The 23,477-nt window shown below is 37.8% G+C and overlaps 1 protein-coding gene across 1 annotated transcript in view; it reads right to left on the bottom strand.

Annotated features, from left to right (window-relative positions):
* Positions 1–208: 208 nt before the first annotated feature.
* The window catches only part of foxo1a (forkhead box O1 a), an 85,998-nt gene continuing 62,729 nt past the window's right edge, over positions 209–23,477 (bottom strand). The window contains exons 2-3 of the mRNA XM_072577158.1: positions 9,712–11,051; positions 209–5,473 (exon numbers count right to left, since the gene is read on the bottom strand). Of these exons, the coding sequence (XP_072433259.1) occupies positions 9,723–11,051 (1,329 nt within the window). The 3' untranslated portion in view covers positions 209–5,473; positions 9,712–9,722. The remainder of the gene's footprint in view (positions 5,474–9,711; positions 11,052–23,477) is intronic.

Genomic DNA, 23,477 nt, shown 5'->3' with positions numbered 1-23,477 from the left:
TTCATCACTAACTTCTACATAAACTTTATATACCATGTATGATTATATGTAGCTATATCAGAAACAATACAGGTGCAACAAGGATGCAATTTCCCCTAGCATTCACTTCAAGTGAAGAATGCAATTAATTTAAAATCAAAATCAGACAAGGGTGGCAGTAACACAATTCAGATTCTGTATCAGAATTTATATACATTTATTATGGCTCCATACAATACAGCAAAGATTGTTCTTGTGTTTTTTTTTTAAATGTACATTATCAGGCACTTGTCTATGAAACATTATATTTAGTTACAGCCTACATTATTGAAAGAATATAAAGTGGTGGAACTTTCAAGTACTGCTACAGTCTGTTTTACTGGAGAAAACATTATTTACATGCCAGTTTCAGGTTGCTGTTGGTCTGCGGAACATCCGTCAAAAGAAGGGTCAGGTTTTGTGCAAATTGGTAATTTTCATTAAAAAAAACTACTTCTGTTGCAACTTTTATTTATAAACAGAATGTAATAGATTAGTCACATTTAACTTGATAAGTTAATAAATGTAAGTACTTAATTTTCATTAATGATTCAAAATGTAATGTTTATTGAAACTTTTTTTTTATAAAAGCTCAAGTGCAATTAATTTTCTATGTGGAAAAGCAATTGGTCCAAGATGCTTTCTTCCCTCTTCATAGGGATGCTCTGCTGACTCCTATCAGTCATTTAACATCAAGCAGTACATCACATCCATTAGCTGTACTGAAGAAAATAGCACTGGTTTATCAAAAGCAGTATGATTTTCATCACTAACTTCTACATAAACTTTATATACCATGTATGGTTACATATAGCTATATCTGAAACAATACATCTTTTTGTTAAATTTAAAATATCTGAATAACTCTATTTTATAATATACTTTTAACAGTACAAATCTAGAAAAAATTCAAAGTTAAGACTTTGTATGCATAGGTAAGATTTGCACATTTCACGGAGCAATCATTTACAATTAAGGTAGTTCTACTCAAAGCTTTCAGAGCTTCTATGTCAAGATGACCAATGAAATACAGTCGTGAAACTGTCTGAGCATCTAGCGTAACACTTTGTGGTACTTTAAACTTAGAGCATAACATTAAGCAGAATGAAAACTTGTATAAGAAATCTGATTGTTAAATAATTGATCAAAAAAGTAACAAAAAAAAACTTACAACTTTACATTAGTCCCTGCGCAAAATTCCACATCAGGCAAAACTGATTATGTTTAGAAAACTCTTACGCTTTGAGTTCCATTGTATATTTACAAAAACTGCAAACACCATCACTTAATAGCACCCCCTAGGATGTAAAAATCTAACTCTGTACATACAAAACTTTACTTTAATCCAGTTAATATAAAAAATGTGAAGGTGCATGATGCCCCTTTTTTTCTGTGATTCTGTAAACTCACCATGGGGGAAAAAACCTCTCAACCTGCACTATTCGCTTTCTTTAAACATAATGCAAAAAAATCACATTAACAATGTGAATGCAACATAGATCTCATGATTTTTCATTCCTAAACTATTTATTTATAAACATGTCAGTTTATGACCAAAGAAAACCCTACTATAACACTGAATGTCATCTGATCTAGCCATCAATTGTGCGCTGTAACAAATTTAATGAGTAGAACAAAGTATTTGCATCTTTCAGTTGTCTGCATTGCCAAAGAATGTGCAGCTCTCATGCTTTGATATTCTAATAGAATGCATTCCATCTTGAAAGCTTTTTCTATCATTGAGTGATGTCAGAACTGTGCATCAGAAGTCTGACCATTAATGGGTCTCCTGCACTGTTAAAACCAAGCACTAAGGGGTGTACCAATGTGTACAATGACTCTCCCTCTCCATCAGCAATCGAACTATCTCCGCTCGAGGCATCTCTGCAGCAGCTCAATGGAGATTGAAAACTCAAACTCTTTGAGGAAGAAGGGAATATAATGGGCTTCCCAGTGTGATGTACTTGTGCACAAGTACAAGTAGATGACACTGGTGTGTAAACAGAAAAGAGAGTGCATGTACGAGAAGGTAGAAAAAGAAAAAGAAAAGAACAAATGAACATAGGTGCATACAGCACATAGCTAAACCTTAATAGATTACACTTAAAATGTAGTTTATGTAGATAAACACAGCACCCAATTTCTAGATAACAATGTCTCACAAACAGCAACTGAATGGACAGCCATATAACCTTGTTTTATTGCTGACAAAATACATTTTGCCAAAGCCTTTCATCTTGCACTCATCACAACAATTCACAAGAAATAACATTTCCTATGGTTTGAGAATAGAACGTCGATTGGTTCACAAATAGACTTTGATTGGGAAAGGTGCCTCTACAAGAGTCAAATTGCCAGCTATTTTGCATTCTCTTCTTGTACAGTATGAAATATTGTTTTCCCTTTACATGGTGATTTCTTGCAAACTGTCCTGATGAGTGTAAGCTGAAAGCTTTGACAATATATGTCTATTTTCAGCAATACTCATGTTCTATACTACCAAATGATTAAACTTGTTTTGGAGGTGATAGGTAAAAGAGGAATGTTGGCCAGGAGAACTTGTTTTTCTTTGCGTAATCCTTTGGGATTAGTAACAGCCACCTGAGCTTGCAGATGGGACTTCAACTTGTCACTTAAAATATGGCACCTTCGGTAATGCAACATTTCTCACTGCTAATTGAAATAACAGCATAAAGTATGTATGCATGCTTATCGTTTGGGTTGAACTTACTACAGTTTGTTTTACAGGTGAGAGCGCTACCTGAACAAACCCTGGATATTAAATGGCCACAAGATTAGTGTCAAAGAAAAAAATTAGCTTTGTCCTCACAACTGAATGAGTAGCCCATAAAACGAGCATTCCAATTTGGACAGAATTTCTTACAGACATAGCTTCAGAGAAAATTTCATACACATGTCTGTGTGTGATCGTTACAATCAAAAACATAGTATACAGATGCCATTTCTCTCACACAATTGCACCAGGCATTTTACGGGTCTTATGGTGTAACTGTGCAGTGATGATGCTAAATGGGTTAAGTTGCCAGTTTCCAAACAGTATGATGCACTGTCTGATGTAATTGGGGAATGTGCATACAAGAATCACCAAGTGTGGCTATTTCCCAGATGCCATGCAAACATTTAATGGTGAACTGAGCACATGAGAAGCCCTTTTCTTTGGTTAAATGGTCTTCTATAGAGGAACATCTAGCATCTAAAAATAGTGCCACTATCTATCTTCAAAGCTTGAGTTACAAAATATCTGTGAAGAAGCTGACTGGAACATTCTATCAGGATGATTTACATACTCTAAAAGAACAAAGTAGAATAGTAAGAAGAGGCTCAAGGCTGGTTACATCTCAAGAAAATCTCACACTGCTACTGAACTTTTATATTTCATAAATCTTGGGACAAAGTAGGGCATCAAACTATCATTTTTAAAAAATCTTCCAAGAAGAGTCTAGATTTTCTTCAGCCAGCAATCAAATCACTGCACTGGGGCAAAATCAGGCTTTTGAAAGAAAAGTGTTTCAATTGATCGACTTAGAAATAAAGTGGAATAGGTCAGGTGCGGGAGACACAGACAGAAACACCTTATCAGGATTTTCTCCTATAGTCAGTTAAACATCTGCACTTAGTTGAAAATTTGGTTGCACAGGTCATCAAGGTTAACTTCCTCAACGACAAGATAATTCTCAACATCAAGATTGATTGTGGTATTGTAACACTAACGTTTGCACTTCAAATGAAAACTGAAGAATTATGTGGCGATCTAGTATATCAGTGTCAAATAACTAACTTTTTAAAAGAACATGACAAAAGGCATTTCCTTTATTATAAAGGTGATCAAGTGGAATCCTCACACTGTCAGAGTTTTGCCTTCATCTTACGTTTGGGAGAGGATGTCAAAGAAATGGCAAATCTTCTCCTCAATGGGCTACCCTATAATTAAAACATTCTTCCAGGCATGCTGATCAACTTAGAGATTGGAAACTACAGTGAGTGCTACAAATGCTAAGAGATAAAAATTAATTTAAATAAATTAAAAGTCAGTCTTCAGGTACAAAAGAGCATGTAACTTTCTTTCTGTTCTTTTAAAATTGAATGTTAAAAATCAAATCACAACCAGTTTTCAGCTTTGCAAAGTCACAAGCACCAAGGATAGAGCATTAGACTCCTCTGAGAGAGTCCTGTAATTTATACAGAAGGGCTGTGACAGGTAGACCTATGTGACAATCTGTTGTTTTCAAAGTTTATGTGGACACAGTGAATGCCAAACCAACAAGACAGCACAACTATCTACAAACTAAATGGCAACATATTGGAAATATAAAAACTCACTGCAAAAAACACAAATAAACATTTTACATTAAAGCTTACTTACATTAGAAGAGAATAATTACTGTATTTGAATATCAAATTCTTGAAAAGGTCACTTCAGCCTGACATACACAATTGGAAACCATCAGAATTTGAATCAGTCACTCTTTTTATACCCTGCCTGATATTACATTCCATCGAGTTCATTGAGGGCATAAAGTCACCCTAAGTGCGATTTAGCTTCCCACTGGGTGAGTTTAATTAAAATATCTCCTTTGCATTCCAAAGTCATACTTGAAATTGACAAAATGAATGGTATTATATCTTTTAAGAGTTAATTTATTTTAATATTCCCATTAATTGTGTAAGGAAATAGCTGAGTGTATAATTGTTGCACACTGGATCATGCTTTATTGTTGGGAATATTTTAAAATGGGCATATCATCTATAGTGATTCACTGAAATTGACATCCCAGGCATATGCTCAGAAAATTAAGCTACTGGCATTACAAGCCCAGTTGGTATTAAAAGAGAATGGCAGCAGTACCAACATATTAGATATGTAAGTAGTCTATCCTAAGGCTTAACTGCAGTAACATTAATACAATAATTTGCTACCAAAAACTGGCAAGTATTGAAGCTGAGTCCAACATTAACTGCAGGTCAACTCTTCTTTTGAAGGGTGAAGGACCTTTACCATCATTTAACGGTGGTGTTTTCAAATAAGCTAGCAAGTGCATTATTTGCATTGAAATTTTCACAATACAGTATTGGACTCAGGAGCAAAGTTTGTTACAGTCATAGTCAACAACCAGAACAGGCCTATGTAATGCTCATAATTAAAAAGAAAATTGCTAATTAAGCACACAATACACATATGTTTGAAATGACATTCTGTAGTGTGTTTGGCACTTTGTAACCAAACAGTTCCAAATTCCAGAGGCCTTATCAAGAGCAGCACAAAACCTGCAAACATTGGGCAAACATCCTGTGCAGGAAAATGCTCCATGCTGCCAAGTATGATGAAAGGGAAAAGGGAGCATTTATCAAGAGAATTCAGTAAGGGTGAAGGACATCTTTGGACTGCTTTTCCCAATTCCTGATGTCAATCCAGTCTGCGTGCCTTCAGAGAAATCTAGTTTAATGAGAAACAGAAAAAGAATCAAACATAAATAGGAAGAATCTACTGAATTATTGCAAACTAAGCTAAGTGAATCTAGTACTTCTAGTCATTCCAAAATCAGGCATTGTTTTTAATTTTTCAATCACAAATCAGGGTGCAGTTTAAAAATAAAATCAGAATGGAGACAAACTTATTTGCTGGGAGAGAGCAGTCAAACTAAACCCTTGCTCAAAATAAATTCAGAAGTGATCTTTTACAGAACACACATTTGGCCTGAATCAACTAGCTGAGGTTTAATTGTCCTGTTTCAATCATGACCCATTACTGGCTTCAGCTGTTAAGGCCTAAACTCTGAATTCCCTTCCTAAAGCTCTTTTGACTCTCTTTTCTCTTTGCGTTTAAAGAAACTCCTCAAAACCTACCCCATGTCAAAGTTTTTGGTCATTGCACTGATATCTATTCATATAAGATTTCCTGTGAAGCACTTTAGGATGTTTACCACGTTAAAAGGTACCACATATGTGCAAATTATCGCTATCTAACAAAAGTCAATTCAACATAAATTAATAGCACTTCTCATTTATGGTCAGGATAGCCTCATTACAGAGATTGAGCTCAGGATGAATTTATTCAAAAAGATTTAAATCAACTGTTATAAATTATTGAGCTTTGTTCTGGCAGTTCTAAGTCATCTGAAATTCTAATTACGTTACAACCTTATAAAATAGACTCTCAGTTGTGTACATTTAAAAAGAAACTAGAGCCAAACACAATACAATTTCTCTAGCAATATTTGTACTTATTCTTCAATGCTCAATGTGCTCCAACATTCAAAAAATGAAGTATTTCCAAGTCATATTTACAGTTAATTTGGCATATTAGTCATAATTTATTTAGAATAATTAGCATGTACAGACAATATTGTGTATTATTTGTGACATGCAGTTGAACACTTCAATACTCCGTTATCTTGAAATGTATTTCCAAATACCTACTCAACAAACTTTTGGTTTCTAATATATACCAGTGACTTAATTTAGTAGAAAGATGGTAATACCATGTTCCATGGTCTGAAGAAAAAGTTGATAAACACAGAATAAAGGGCGAGTTTTGGGAAGATTTGTAGCTCAGGTTGAGGTTCTGGGTGTAGGTTTCCTCGCTGAGCTGGGAGGTTCATTTACAGACATTTTGTCACCATACTAGGTAACATCTTCAGTGAGCCTCCGAATGAAGCACTGGTGGTATAGTCTGCTTTCTATGTTTGAGTTTCCTAGGGTTGGCAATGTCATTTGATGTGGTAATGTCATTTCCAATGGTGATGCCATTTCATGTTCTTTTTCTCAGGGAGTGCTAATCCATTTACCACCCCTGAGAAAAAGGAACTGGAAATGACATCATCATAGGAAATGATGTCACCACAGGAAATGACACCACCAACCCTAGGAAACTCAAACATAGAAAGCAGACTACATCACCAGTGCTTCATTTGGAGGCTCACTGAAGATGTTGCCTAGTATAGTGACAAAACGTCTGAAAAATAAACCTTCCAGCTCAGCGAGCAAACCTACATCCAGAATAAAGGGAAGTCTTCAATATACAAGTATACAGCAGAAGTTGGGTATGAACTCATGACTCAATCCCCTGTGCTTGCTCTGTCTAAAGGACAAAATAAATAGCAGTTTTCTTCCCTACATCTGGTGGGTGTGTGGTGGTGATATTACATATAAGTAAGGAAAGAATAAAAGATAAGACTTGCACTTATAGTGATGTTCTCTAGCTCCTCAAGATGTTCCAACACACTTCATAGGCTACTAGGGTAGTGCAATGGCTCAGTGGCTGGCACTGCTGCCTCACAGAGACCAGGGTTCACTTCCAACCTGCGTGGAGTTTGTACATTCTCCCAGTGTCTGGGTGAGTTTCCTCCTTGTGCTCTGGTTTCTTCAGACAGCCCAAAGATGTGCAGGTTAGGTGGATTGGCCATACATGAACTGCCTATAGTGTCCAGGGATGTGCAGGCTAGGTGAATTGGCCATGGGAAATGCAGGGATTGGGTCAGGGCAAGAGCCTCGGTGAGATGCTCTTCAGAGGGTCAGTGTGGACTCGATGGGCTGAACGGCCTGCTTCCACATTGTAGAGATTCTATGAAATTACTTTTACAGCTGATTAATGCAGCCAATTTACACACAAGGTCGTTCAAAAATAAATCAATCATCAACTAAAACACTTTTTGTTCAAGTAGGACTCTTTAATCTCCTAACTGAATTTTTCATACCCAATTAAAATCAAGGTCCAATTGCCTTTTCAAGTCTCAATTAAGAGACAGCATTTCTGACAATGCAGCCTAAGTATAAACTTACTGTCCAATTGTGCAGTGGAACACGTTGAGATAAGCTGATGCCAACACAGAACATGGGAAAGTTTGCAAAGTCCATTAAAAGCATCAGAGAATAATACATCTGACAAAAAATAGAAGACATAAAAATGTATTTTGCAATGAGTGGAGTGTTGGGGGGCAAATGTGGAAGACATAAACTGAATTCCAGCCTGGATTATAATGGTTATGTTCAGTGATTTTCTTTTCCCCAGTATGAAGTGGATATAAAATCTCATTTTAGGGGATTTTTCAAATATATTTTACTTTCTATCTCTGAAATTCTTTTGCTTCACTCTTGCATGGAGCAAGGCATTAATTGATACCTTAAGATTGAAACAACACCCACTCAATTAGCAAAGATTCTCAGTTTGCACTACTGATATGAGACAGCTTGCACTACATGCATTACAAAGCTACCTTTAAAATAGGGCAGAATTACAAATTTGGAAACTGCAATAATCAGTTCTTTACAAAATTACAGTGTGGAGTTTAACAAGATGGAAACCAGGCAGATAGAGAGTTGAATTGATCAGGTGACTTCTCTGCCAACGTACTAACTAAACTCTGCTACCTCGGATCTCAATCTATTACTTCAACCTGGCCACAATCTAATGGAGATCATCCTTAAATATGCAGATTGGGAACTGATCACACGTAGAGTTATAGTTACCTCCAGCACAGAAAAGAGGTCCTCTGGCCCATCAAGTATGTGCCGATCAAAAACATCTACCTAACTATCCTAAACCCAACTTCCAGAAATTAACCCACAGTCTTTTACGACTTGGCTTTGCTAGTATACATCTGTTCTGAGGGTTTCTGCCTCTTCCGCCTTCACAGACAATGAGGTCCACATTCTCACCACTCTCTGAGTGAAAATACTTTTCCTTACATCCTGTTTAAACATTCCATGCCTTACCTTAAATCTATGCCCCCATCCTCGGTCACCGATCCCTCAACAAAGAGGAAATGTTTCTTTCTGTCTATTCTGTCCATGTTCATTATAATTTCATACATCTCAATCATGTCCCTGACCACCCCGTTCCAAGGAAAACAGTCCCAGTCTATCCAATGTTTCTTCATGAGTAAAAGTCTCCAGCGCAGGCAATATCCTGGTAAATCTCCTCTGCATTCTCTCCTGTGCAAAAACATCCCTCCTTTAATGTGGACTTCAGAACTGCACATAATGCTCTAGCTGTGCCCTAACTGACTTTTTATACAATTCCAGCATAAAACTTGCTGCTCAAACTCTAGCCCTTGCCTAATATAGGCAGGTATCCCATATGCCTTCTTCACTACTTTGTCTGCCTTAAGGGACCGGTGGACATGCACACTGAAATTCCAAGTGCTATTTTAACTTTAATTTAGTGGGGAAGACACCAGGGCTCTCTTAACAAGTGAACTCTGTTCAAGAAAGGATTTGAAACATAAACAGTTTAGTTTTTTTTTAATTTTCCATTGTAAAGCTAAGAGCTTTATAATGCTCCTGTGAGCCACACAACCAAAGTTTCAGTTTCCCCTTGCCTTTGTCCTGGTGAGAAGATATTGGGTCTCCCAATTTCTAGACTATGATTTGCTTCCTTCAAACTTTGACTGGAAGGACAAAATTCCATTGAAGTCAGCAGGTTCCTAACCTTCAACTTACCTCTTTCTCCAAAAAGGAATTTGCTTTCCCCAAATTCTGCTTCTGCACAATATTATGTCTTTTTTGTGGCCCCACGGTAATGTGTTAAAGGGATATATAATATGCAGTATGCTACTAAGAGTTCCATTTTTAAAAAAATCATTGAACTGACTGTAACGTTTTATAAATTTAATCTAGTTAATACTAGTAATGACAAAATAGAAAACTCAGTTTGGTATGAGATGCAATACCCACCTGTGTATAATTTAGCCAGATACCCAGCTATGTTTGGATGCCTTTGCACTGTTGGAATAGCAGTCAAAGTTAAAATCTAGAGTATCGCCATCCATAAGATCATTACGAATAATGGACTCAACATCACAGTCAAGCCTTTCAATGAACATATCGTTCAAATCACTAGGCAGCATCTCCTGACTCATAGAAGCAAGATTCATTCTTCCGTAACCACTATTACTGTTAATAGAGCAGGGATCCATTGTATTTAGTTGGAAATGCATAGGCACTTGTAGCTGACTTTTTGGTGTCGACAAATGTCGGATACTTGAAGGATGAGTCATGATGCTCACTGTATGAGGTAAGGCACGACCATTCATTGAAACTGAATGCTGACTATGTGCTGGGTGGTGCTGCACACTGGGGTTCATCATCTTGGTGTGAACTGCCTGATTAGCATATGTTGTGGAGATCATCATATTTTGACTGGCCAGCCGACTACTAGCCTGTGATACCACAGTATCGACTTGTGGTAGCATGTCACTATGAGGTGGTGAGTCAGAAGTAAGTAACTCCTTAAGTAGTCCTGTTGGGCAGTTGTATTGAGTAATTGCCCCAAAGCTCTGTTTTTTATCTTGAAAATTCGGCAAAGGAATTTGCTGTAGGGAGTTCATACTGCTTTGAACATAGCATTTTCTGTAATCTGGAGTCTGTGAACCAATGGGTGTGTTCTGAGATGGAAAGGAATAGCCCGAGCTTTGTTGCATTAGTGACACTGATGAAGGCTGGGTAGATGCTGCCATTGCTGAATTTGGGGACAAAAGATTTAGGTTGTCTAAAAGATCCTCCATTACATTTTCAGTCATTGAATTGTTCATGGAACTAGTCATCTCACTTAGACTTGGTAGCGGTGATGCCATTTTACTGGAGGTAGCAGTATAGACTAGGGGAGACATTTGATGAACCTCACCATCCACAATATCTTCCTGTTCTGGCATTATAGGTGAAAGCCTTCCACTTAATGTGCTGGCATTTGAGCCAGTTCTCTTTCTGAAAGTGGTCCAGGCATCAAAATCATCATTACTGTGAGAGCTAGGACTTCCAGGCCATTTTGAGAACTGCGTTCCAGGACTATCAGCACTGCCATCATGGCCAGCCTGAAGTGCTGCCTTTTTCTTAGCTGCTCTCCCTCTGCTTTTAGCAAACTTGCTGTTGTTATCCATGGACACTGCCCTTCTTCTTGGAGATTTTCCACTCTTCCCCCCTTCTGGATTCAGCATCCACCAAGAACTCTTGCCAGTTCCTTCATTCTGAACTCTTACAAACTTGCTGTGCAGTGACAAATTGTGACGGATTGAATTCTACAAAACAAAAATACAAAATCAGAGTCAGAACCACTTCTTCAGTGCACCCTCTTAATTGTTTGTTACATGACCACACAATTTTCTTTGCTTTTCAATTCCTTCCTTAGCAGCCCTATTTTGGTGGTGATGTTTGGAGAAGGATCGGGGTTAAGTCAGAGAATATTCCAAGTTAATCATTGATGCGTTGGGGTACTGTAATGTATAGTTTTGCATTCACTCAGCTTTTACAGTTAGTCACCCAGGAGAAAAAGTGAGGACTGCAGATGCTGGAGATCAGAGTCCAAGAGTGTGGTGCTGGAAAAGCACAGGTCAGGCAGTATCCGAGGAGCATGAGAGTTGACATTTCGAGCATCAACTCTCCACTCCTGATGAAGAGCTGATGTTCGAAATATCGATTCCCCTGTTCCTTGGATGCTGCCTGACCGGCTGTACTTTCCCAGCAGCACACGTTTTGACAGTTAGTCACCCAAGCATGTATGACTAGAAGCATAACTTCCAGTCTGGTGTGCCAAAATGCACTACATAGTTGGAAAACACAGTATCAGTCATAATGTGGATCAGTGATTCAAAGACAAAGATGCCAGTTATTTTTCATGAGGTATTCTGAAACTAAAATCTGTGGGGCAATGGAGCATTAATATGTGAAAGCTAAAAGAAAAGTGCACTTTCCTACAAAGCAGTTCCCCATGCATTTTGCTAATTAATGGAACAGTTCAATATTAGCTTGTTCTATCCCAGTTAAAAGTGCAGAATCAATTTCATTACTTCAATGATTTTAAAAATTCTAATAATGGGCTGTAATGGAATGGGCTGTAATGAAGCTGGAGCCAGCGACATTCATTATGACAGAAATATTCCCCACAACAAAGTAAGCTGCACAGTAATCAGACAATGATAACATGTTTTGCTGCCATAACCCATTTTAAATGTAGGTTTCTAGCAATCTACTGCAAGTGGCTGGAATGACAATTCCAATGTACTCTTGGTTGATTTCTTCAGTCAGTCTTTCCCAAACTGGAGCTATCCCATACCTCTCCTGTGTTCTTCACTTGCACCAAATCATGTTCACTCATCATCCTTTCTAATTAACCTACAGTGGTTTCCAGTTAGGAAGCACCTTAAGTTTAACATTCTCATCCTCCTTTTCAAATTCCTCCAGTGCACTGCCATTTCCTGTCTCTAATCTGCTCCAGACCTACAGCGCTCTGACATCTGTGCTCCTCTACTTCTTGCCCTTTGTGCAATCCAAATTCAAAAGCTGATCCAAACTTCTATCTATTTCATTTTTAAAGACACTCCTTAAAACATTTCTTACGGCCAAATTTTTGTTCACCTGTCCACTTACCTAAAGTAACTCAGGGTGAAATTTTGTTTGATTAGATTAGATTCCTTACAGTGTGGAAACAGGCCCTTCAGCCCAAAAAGTCTACACCAACCCTCCGAACAGTAACCCACCCAGACACATTTCCCTCTGACTAATGCACCTAACACTATGAGCAGTTGAGCATGGCCAATTCACCTGACCTGCACATCTTTGGACTGTGGGAGGAAACTGGAGCACCCGGAGGAAACCCACACAGACACAGGGAGAATTTGCAAACTCTACACAGACAGTTGCCCAACGCTAGAATCGAACCTGGGATCCTGGTGCTGTGAGGCAGCAGTGCTAACCACTGAGCCATATATATGAAGTGCTTTCAGACCCTCATACTGTTAAAGACACTACAAATTCACATTTTGTTAACTTCGTTTCAAATGAGGTATAATTTAATTAAATGGAATCAGTACAATGGTATAGCAAATGTTGAAAATTATATTACATACGAAATTAATGTATGAATTTCAACGGACAGTGGAAGATCAGAGACTGTGTCTTGTCAGTTTTTTAAATTTCTCATCCACAGAACAGCAATACATGGCATGATAATATTTGATCTTTAAACCTTATTTTATCTCCCAAGTGCATGAACTACCCAAAATTTATCTTGTTTGTTAAAAATCTGTATTCAAATCTGGTTAAACGCCCTAAATCTAGACACCAAACAAATAAATTTTGTGAAGAATAAACAGATGTTATAACTGCTGTGCAATGCAGAATTTCATCTATTTCCACCGAAAGAAAACAAAGACAGACTTGCTTTTTTTTTTAAGTGCTTTTCACAACCACCAGTCTATCCATATGGTCACTTCTGGCTTGGCTGCAAAATAATGTCTGAATCTTCATCTTGCTTTATTTGGTTAGTGTAATCAGAAACACTGCCTCTCAAGTTTAACAATGAGCAAAAGATATTGGTGTCTGCTAAGCATTCTTGATCACAGCTAATGCATACCATCATTTTATGGAACTTTATTGCAACAAGTTCCAATTTTAAAGATAAGCGTAGACAGACGACTGAAAACTGTTGAGTATACAGAAGATAAAAGACTGGTTTTACATTTCTAAGAACTTCTTACACAGCTGAGTTCTAAGATTTCCGTTTGTTTTGTTGGATGCAAAAACATTAGCAGCAGGACCAATAGCATTAAAGAAATCAGTTATGGAATGAGATTCACTGCAGTCACAATAATATTGTCTTATCTACACACCAGCCAGTTGATGGTGTATATAAGCCTCCTTTTGGTTTTTAGCAAAAAACAATTAGTGACACCTTCATAGTGATCCCGGCCCAATGTGCAACGGTTAGATCAATGGGTGAGTTATAACTCATTCTTCCAGCTAAGAGAGCTGTCTCCTGGTGCTGCCAAACAATAATGTATTATTTTTCCGAACAGGAAAAGTTCTACAGGGTTGCTACGTAAATTCCTGTTTTTTCAAAAGCAGACCATATGTGAAGCGATAACTTACCAAACTGAGGAAAAAATGATTTGAGGTAATGTTATAAAAAATAAGTCCTGTTGTTAATGATGTTGTGTCTGCTGACAACTCCAGACACAAATACAAACTCATGAATATCTAGCTTCTCCAAGGGATCGTGACAAGAGAGATAGTCTGAAAGTTTTTCTGCATTTTTGTCACTTTCCATGCTGCATTCTACCTCAGAAACATAGCCTGCTGTGAACTTCCATATGGGATAGTTGGGACTTGAAAAATAATCTAATTATAGATGTTCCCACTTGCCTAGCTTATACACAACTACTATGGGATAACATGTGGCTCTTAATGCTTTGACAATGTAGTATCAATTAATGTTAAATGTTCCTTGCTAGCTGTTAAAACATGAATTTTAATCTTACCTGCGCAAAGATGAAAGTACAGCAAATGATAGCAAAAATAAACTATATGCAGGTATAGTTTACTTCTTATTTATACAAAAGCAGCATTGTTCACGATCATGATAAAAGTGGGCCTGAAGAATGGCGAATAAAATACATTGATGCTGACTGCTAGCCTTGTTTCAGGGCCAAATTCTTTGTATATTTTCATTTGATTCTGTTATTGAGATAATGCACACTACCCACAGACAAAATTCAAGTCTGTACTGGATGTTTTCAAGGATGGCATGCAAAATTTGGGTTCCAGTTAAAATTCTTCATGAATGAAATTCAATGACTTAAGACTCTATTCAGAATAGCAAGGAAATATTTGTTGCTGAAACAAATTACCATTGAACTTAATTTCAAGAAATCGCAACATCCTATTTCTGCATAACATTAACATTTTTCTGATTTATATTATACCGAAATATTTAAACAAGTCCTAAAGAAATAAATCTTAATGCAGTGCAAAGACATCAGTTCATTGTCAAATATATTCTTTTAGTGATGGTGTTTAATGGACTACATAAACCCTAATTATTCTGGTAGGTGAACAAGACTTCATCACAAAATGGGAAAATCTAGTGCCCTAGTCAACAGACAGAAACAGAGCGCTTAGTTTTTCTAAAATTGCTAACATGTGTGGGACTCACTATTTTAACAAATTAAATGTGTGGCAGTGAAACTCAAGGTTTTGACTCAAAAGGGAGTCAAGAGCATCTATTATTGTGTAACAATAAGATTTTCAACCTGAAACATCAATTTTGTTTCTCTCTCAGCAGATGATGTTTGATGTGCTGAGTATTTTCAGCATTTTCTGCTTTTATTTTGTAATTCCATTTTGTTCCCAAATTTATAGGAATTGGCCGGATATTCAGCATGCCCCAAAAGTTAACCCCATCTCCTACATCATGAGGTAGAAAGTAACTTCAGATAGTGGTACAAGACACACGGTTTAGGCTTGGACACCTGTATAGTACAGTGTCTGATTTTCTGTTCCACTGATTACAATGAAACTGAATAATAGGCTCAAAGTATAATAGGCAACTGAGCCAATATTGTTCTGTTGTGTCACTAACTGATGAATTTCTAACCCGATCTCTCTCTTCAATTGTGAACAATGAAACAAAAGATAAAAGGATGGTACTATCATCCAAAATTAAACTTGACAGTACGTTTTAGCAATCTCAGGAGGGACAAAAATATGACAATGCAATTAAACACTCGTAAGTCTTTGTTACATTTGTGGTGAAAAGAGGAACTATAGATTGTTTAGCCTGACCTCGGTTATTGGTAAGATTTTAGACGCAAGAGTGTGGTGCTGGAAAAGCACAGCAGGTCAGAGTACATCGGAGGAGGAGAATTGACATTTTGGGCATAAGCCCTTCATCAGGAAGATTTTAGAGTTCATTATTAAGGATGAGGTTACGGAGTACTTGGAAGTCCACTGAGTTAGCATAGCTTTGTCAAGGGGTGGTGATGCCTGAAAAAATCTGTTATTTGTTATTTCCTCAAATAATTCTAAGTTAGACAATGAGGAACCAGTGGATATCATATACTTGGATTTCCAGAGGGTCTTTGACAAGATGCCACATAGGAGGCTACAAAACAAGTTAAGAGCCCATTGTGTTTGTGGCAAGGTAATGACATGCTTAGAGATTGGCTGACAGGCAGAAGACAGAGAAGAGAGATAAATGGATCTTTTCCAGGATGGCATCCAGTGACTAGTGGAGTTCCACAGGGGTCTGTGTTGACCAAACTATTCACATTATATATTAACAATCTTGACAAAAGAACCAAGGACATTATTGCTAAGTTTACAATTGACACAAAGATGGTGTATGGATGATAGAGTTGAGGAAGAGGGGAGGCTGCAGAAAGACTTGGACAGGATAGGAGACTGGGCAAAGAATCGGCAGATGGAATATAATATGGAAAAGTGTGAGGTTATGCAGTTTGGTAGGATGAATAGAAGCATAGACTATTTTCTAAATGGGAATGGCTTCAGAAATCAGAAGCACAAAAGGGACTTGGAAGTCCTAGTTCAGGATTCTCTTAAGGTTAATGTGCAAGTTCAGTTAGCACTTAGGAAGGCAAATGCAATGTTAGCATTAATTTCAAGAGGGCTAGAATACAAGATCAGAGATGTACTGCTGAAGCATTATAAGGCCCTGGTCAGGCCACATTGGAATTTTGAGAGTACTTTTTAGGTCTCTGTCTAAGGGAGAACATGCTGGCCTTGGAGTTTTGCAAGAATGATCCCAGGGATGAAGAGCTTGTTGTATGAGGAGAGGTTGAGGACTCTGGGTCTGTGCCCGATGGACTTGGAAGGATAAGGGAGGGAGGGTAATAAGGACTAAAATTTTTCTTAAGAGTACTGAGAGGTCTGGATATAGTGGATATAGAGAGGATGTTTCCATTAGTAGAAGAGACTAGAATCCAAGGGCACAGAATCAAAGAGAAGGGGTGACCTTTTCAAGCTGAGATGAGGAGGTATTTCTTCAGCCAGAGGGTGGCTTAGTTGTGGAACTCATTGGTGCAGATGGCTGTGGAGACCAAGTTATTAAGTGCGTTTAAGAAAGCAATAGGCTTGAGAAAAACATCAGCTATGATCGAATGGCAGAGCAGACTTGCTAGGCTGAATGGTTTAATTCTACTCAATATCTTATGGCAAGTTTTTTTTTAAGTCAGCAATAAAAGAGTTATAGTAATCAAATTGCTCTCAGCAATAATCGCTTTGAATAAAAGGTTTTAATACATAATATTTAATAGTCAGGTAGTAAACGGCTTGAGTGCTGCTGATACCAAAGACATTTTGTGGAAATGTTTCATCGCCAGGACAATTTGCAAGAAATACCATTGTAAAAAAGAAACAAAACTTTGCGGAGGTGATGGCCAAGTGGTATTATCGCTGGACTGTTGGGGTTCCAATCCTACCATGGAAGATGCTGGAATTTGAATTTAATAAAAATCTGTAATTAAGAGTCTAATGATAATCATGAAACTATTGTTTGTTGTTGGGAAATCCCACCTGGTTCACTAATGTCCTTTGTGGAAGGAAACTGGTATTCTTACCTGCTCTAGCCAATATACAACTCTAGACCTAAGCAAATGTGGTTCACTCTTAACTGTCCTCTGGAACAGGCAATAAATGCTGGCCTAGCCAGTGATGCCCTCATCCTGTGAATGAATTTTTGAAAAAATTTATAATGTAAAAATATAGTGTCAATTTGTTGGCAAGAAAACTCAGAGGGAGATACTGTTTACCTCAAATTTGTTTTAGTTTGCAGAGTTTTCACATCAAGTATATTATTGTCAGATCATCGCCTCAAAATCATAAATTTAGTGTCAATTTATATGGGGAAGCAAAAATCCAAATAGTAATTACAAGAAGTTATTGACTAATTAATTGGGGTCAACTGTGAATACGTTTGGCATGATGACAGATGTAGATACAAGTTTAGACAGAAATTTGAATGTATGCATTTTGCAAAGAAATTTTTTTTTGAATGTTCAAAACATAAAAAACTAAACAAGATGACTAAGAGCAAAGAAGTTACTTAACCTAACTCCAGCAGCCAAACTTGTAATAAGATAATGCTATCATCTAAAACAGGAGGACAATGCAAGAGTATGCATTCATTAGGATTACAGAAATATTAATTCATCACAGCTAATACATTGACTCATTCAGGGACTGTATTTGACAACTCACTATATTCTTTTATATGCCAATAACAAAGGAATATATTGCAATGCTATAAAATGAGTCCATCCCATCAGCACATCAACAACCCCAGGAGGAGCCGATCGGTTTAATATTCTAATGAAAACATGAACTGTTTCCTTCGCCATAAATGTTGTCAGACCTTCTGAGTGCTAATAGCATGTTCTGCTTTTATTGCAGATATCAGGGATCTGCAGGATTCCATTTTTGGTTTAATGTGGAATGTTTTCCATAAGATAACAAAATAATGATATACCAGTAATTTGGAGGAATGTGTGACCCACCCTAATATGTTGGCCAGAAATCACTGGAAAAATAATGGTAACTCAGAGCTTGCCATTTATGTGTACAGTAAAAAAAAAGCATTTGTGGCAAAGAAGAAACACGTGATGAGTTCCAATTCAATGCAAACAGTTGGCAAGTGTACTGCTGTACCATTTTATTCACCAAAATTAGTAACATCACCATCTTGGCATGAGCCATTCTATTGCAAAAAGTGCCAGAAATGGGGTGTGGAATGGAGATGAGTGGGGACTGAGAATTCCTGAGAGCTTCTGCTTGAAATGTCAACTCTCCTGCTCCTCGGATGCTGGCTGACCGGCTGTACTTTTCCAGCACCGCACTTTTTGACTCTCAGATTTTGGTGCTGAAATGGTTGAGAGATCAAGTGGGGCAAGGTATGCAAGCATGATTGTTACAGCTTTAAACTGGAGTGGGAGCAAGATTTGTTGCAGGATTGAATTTGAATAGTGATGAATCAAGTGTGCTGATATTTATGACCAGGGGAGTGTATGGATAGTCAGACAGAGGAGCATTGGAACAGTCAAACAAAATTGCGCAGATGCTGGGAATCTGAAATTAGAACAAAAGATTCTCTAAGTACAGAGTAGATTAGGCAGAATCTGTGAAGAGAAAAAACAAAGTTACCAGTTCAAGCCCATAAATAGTTAAGTCTGGAAGAGACAAAATATGATTGAGGATTTCAATAGCACATGGATCGAGCTGGAGCAGGCTAGAGTTGCTATCCCTTATTTAGCTGCAAGAAACTGCAAACTTAAAATATATTTTGAATGTCAGACAAACCAAGTGACAGTATCCAGGGATTGGGGGGAAACTGTAAGATATAAAACAGGACATCAACATATATCTAAAGGTTGGACCCTATGTCCACTGATAATATCACTGGTAGGCAGATTATAAAGGAGGAAAAGGAGAGGATATAGACTCAGTTGTATAGGGGAGGGAAGTGAAACTATTGCTGGAGCTATTCCAGATATTTTCAGACTAGTTGAAACGAAGGCAAACTGGAAATAGACGAAGGCAAACCAACCACATTGAACAATTGAGAAAAAAAACACTGAAGGAAGATTGCACAGATAACCGTGTTGAGGGATAAAATAAGGTTGAAGATGACAAGAAAGAATCCAGGTCACGGTCACTCAAAGTCAATTTGGATCCCTCTCAGAAATTATGCTTTCTGACGAATTCCTACTCTACATCAAAAGAAAAATGTTGTTCATGTTTCTGTTTATATTAAGTATGTGAAGGATGGATCAATATAAGAATTGGAGTGTAATTCTTTCAGTTAACAAGACAATGCCAACATGCAATGATCATCAAAATACCATTATCCATGGAGGTGTTCAGTGCATTAAAGAGTCACACAAGACTTTGCTTCAAAATAGAAAATAAAATTACAGATATTCCTGGACAGAATTTTTCCCATGGTGTAGACTGGCTCCACTGAAAGCCCATATATATTTTATTGAAGAACTTCTAAAATTAAATTTTAATTAAATCTAAAGTCCTTGGCAGTTAGGTTTGAGGATAACAACAAATAGTAAGCTTATTAAAATAGAAAGGATAACACATTGGCAGAGGTGTAAAGTACAAATTGCAATTGAACAATTACACTGTTTCATTTAAATTACAGTTAAGTACTTTTTCTGAATGGCACAATCCTCCTTTTCTGGAATGAAATTCTGTGTCAAAGACATCACTTAGAAACAAGAACCTTTTATGGTACAGCTTAAATGAAGCTGAAAGAAATAGGTATTTCAGTTAGCAGTATTCATTTATAACCTTCAGTTCTTCCACTCAGTAAATTAAAAATTCTTTGTCATTTACAAGGAATAGAGTATTTCAAGTACCACTTTGACATTTAGTTTGCCAAGATTAAAACATACATAATTAGGGTCAGCAATTCTTATTGGTGTGTATTCTTGGAGCTTCAATACTGGTTAGAAACTGGGAATTTTCCAACAGTATCTCACCGCCTGACTCCTCAAAGTCCACCTATATGTCACAAGATGCAAGCCAGGATTGTGATGGAATACTCTCTCCTTGTCTGGAAGGATGCAGCTCAATGCACAGGCAAGGCAGCTTCCTGAATTGGCACCAGATCTAATGGTTTAAACATGCACTGACAACACGCATTACAGCATCTCAGCAATGCTCAGTCAACATCCTAAATCTGCAACCTTTACTAGCCAGAAGTACCAGGGCAGTCAATGTATTAAAGCACCATCTGCAAGCTTCTCTTCATATCACATACCATCCTGACTTGGAACTAGATCATCATTCCTCCACCATCGCCAAGTCAGAAATCTGTAAATCCCCCGAAGCACCGTGTGCTTGTGTCCGTACACCACAAGGACTATGGTGGCACAGCATCACAGCCTCTAGAAGAATTAGGGATAAGGAATAAATGCCTGCATTGCTCACATTTTATGAGAAAAAATAAAGACTTGACCTCTCGTGAATGTAATATATTTGGATATTTAGAAGGCATTTGGTAAGGTACCACATGCTAGGCAAATGCTAGGCGATTTAATAAGATAACAGGCCATGACTTTGGAGGTGGCATATTAACATGGACAGAAAAATAACTAGAAGACAGAGAATTGAATAAGGAAGGCATTTTGAGAATGGCAACCTATAACTAGTGGAGTGTCACTGGGATCATTGCTGGGGTCACAATTATTTGTAATATGTATATCAGTGTTATGAGTGAAGAAAGTGCATGTATCATAGCCAAATTTTCAGATGACACAAAAACAGAGGCAAAAATGATACAAAGATGTTCCAGAGGGATAGAGACAGGTTAAGTGAATGGGCTAAAATTTGGCAGATGGAAAATAATGTGGGAAAATATGAAATTATGTACATTGTCAGGAAGAATAGAGGAACTGAATATTCTGCAGGAGACTGCAGAAACCTTCGGGACAGAGGAATTTTGGAGTCCTCATCCATGAATTACAAAAAGGTAACATCCACGTTCATGGAACATTGACCTTTATTCAAAAGGGAATGAAAGTACACAGGTTTGTTAAAACAAAACAAGACACTACTCTGAGCACAGCTGGAATACTGTCGATAGTCTTGTGTCCTTACCTAAGGATAAATATATTGGCATTGGAGGCAGTCCAGAAAAGGTGCAGTTGGCTGGAGTCAGTTGCAGAGGGATTGTCTTATGAGAAAAGGTTGAATAGGTTGGGTATGTACTCATTGGAAAGTGGTCAGGCATTCAGTTTAATCACTTTGCGTGTAGGTGTTTAATCCTTTAAATTTTTCCTGGGTAACCATTTGCTTAACTGAGTCAAAATTCCCAAAATTTAATGGATCCATTTGGAGGATTCCAGACACAAGGGAACAGCCAATTGGAAACTTCAATTACCTGGCTAATTCCCATGAAGTCAATGTCTGAGAATCTACATAATCTAAACACACAGCTCCAGTCTACACTACTCCAATAATTCTGTGGCCATTGAAATATCTGTGCTTTTGATTATTATCCCTATGCCTTCTCCCTTGTGTTGCTCATAACAGTGCCTTGGAGACTTACCTCCAACTCTTAGAGACTCCGAGCTAATCCTTAAGGATTAGCAAACCTATATTTATTTAATCTGCACATCTTTCCTATCTGTCCTTCCAAATTCCCTCTCATTATTGAAAGGCCACACCCTACAGTTGTGTGGGTGGAGGAGGTGTGGTTGTTTTTCTCAAACTTAGGTCACTAGTAATTGCACACTGTCATGACAAATTTTTTCCTTTTGTAAGCTTGCTGGCTATGTTTTTGAACAATGTAAATGAGTATTTGTACCAACGTGTTACCCAACTGAATGAAAAGGAGTTTTATTTTAGGGACAGCCAATGTAGTTCCAGGTCTCCAAAAAGGTAGACATTACAGTACACAAAATACAAAGTGAGGGAGTGATTATGAGTTACTCATTGAACTATCTTGCTATTTCTTAAGCAATAAAGACACAAGGCATTATTGATATGAGAAAACTTGCCACAAAGGGACAGCATGGTGGCTCAGTGGTTAGCACTGCTGCCTCACAGCGCCAGGGACCCAAGGTTCGATTCCAACCTCGGATGACTGTCTGTGTAGAGTTTGCACATTCTCCCAGTGTCTGCATGGGTTTCCTCTGGGCGCTCTGGTTTCCTCCCACAGTCCAAAGATGTGCATGTTAGATGAATTCAAGAATTCCTGATGAAGGGCTCCATCCCCGAAAAGTTGATTTTTTCTGCTCCTTGGGTGCTGCCTGGCCTACTGTGCTTTTCCAGCATCACTCTAATCTTGACTCTGATCTCCAACATCTGCAGTCCTCACTTTCGCCTATGTTAGGTGAATTGGCCACGCTCAATTGCCCATAGTGTTCAGGGATATGTAGGTTAGGTGCATTAAGCAGGGATAATGTAAAATAATAGGGCAGCAGATTGGGTCTGGGTGGGATACTCTTTGGAGGATCAGTGTGGACTTGTTGGACCTAATGGCCTGTTTCCACACTGTAGGGATTCTAAGAAATAACTGGCCACTGGACTACAGCATCATTGGTCACAGGGGACAAAATAATTTTGAACCATTTCCATCTTAGAAGATTCCCTGAATTCTATGATCACAGCAAGGATTTTAAGACTTTATGTTTCTGTAAGGTTTTCTAATTTTACAGTCTATACTTGCTCATTATATAATAATTAACAACATTCTAGTGTGCTCACATAATAAGGATGAGTGATACCTCAGTGATATAAAAGGGAAACCTGGCCTTCCCTTTCATCTCCATCTGCCTAGCACCTCTTTGCACCTCCTTCCAGAATCATCCACATACCAGCTACTATTTCATCAGTGTGTTTCTCCCATTAAGTTTCCTACTCTCAACCTATCACCATTACTGCTAGCTCTGGGTTAAATTCAGAACAGAGCAAAATTATTGTAAATGATCTGAGCTTCATATTGAGAGGATTTTCCTGGTGCCCCTCAAAGGGGCACCAGGAAAATCAGAACTCTGGATTCAATTGAATCAGAACTCTGGATTCAATATTTCTTAGTACAATTCTTGTAATCGCTGTTGTATCCCTTAAGACTATCATTGGTTCAGAAGATGGCACCAATGTTACAAACACTACACAATAATGGCGCTGGTTGCCAAAATACT

This window comes from Chiloscyllium punctatum, chromosome 9 (assembly GCF_047496795.1).
Source record: "Chiloscyllium punctatum isolate Juve2018m chromosome 9, sChiPun1.3, whole genome shotgun sequence".
NCBI lineage: Eukaryota > Metazoa > Chordata > Chondrichthyes > Orectolobiformes > Hemiscylliidae > Chiloscyllium > Chiloscyllium punctatum.
Note: the sequence above shows the minus strand (reverse complement) of the source record. Positions and strands in the feature narration are given on the sequence as shown.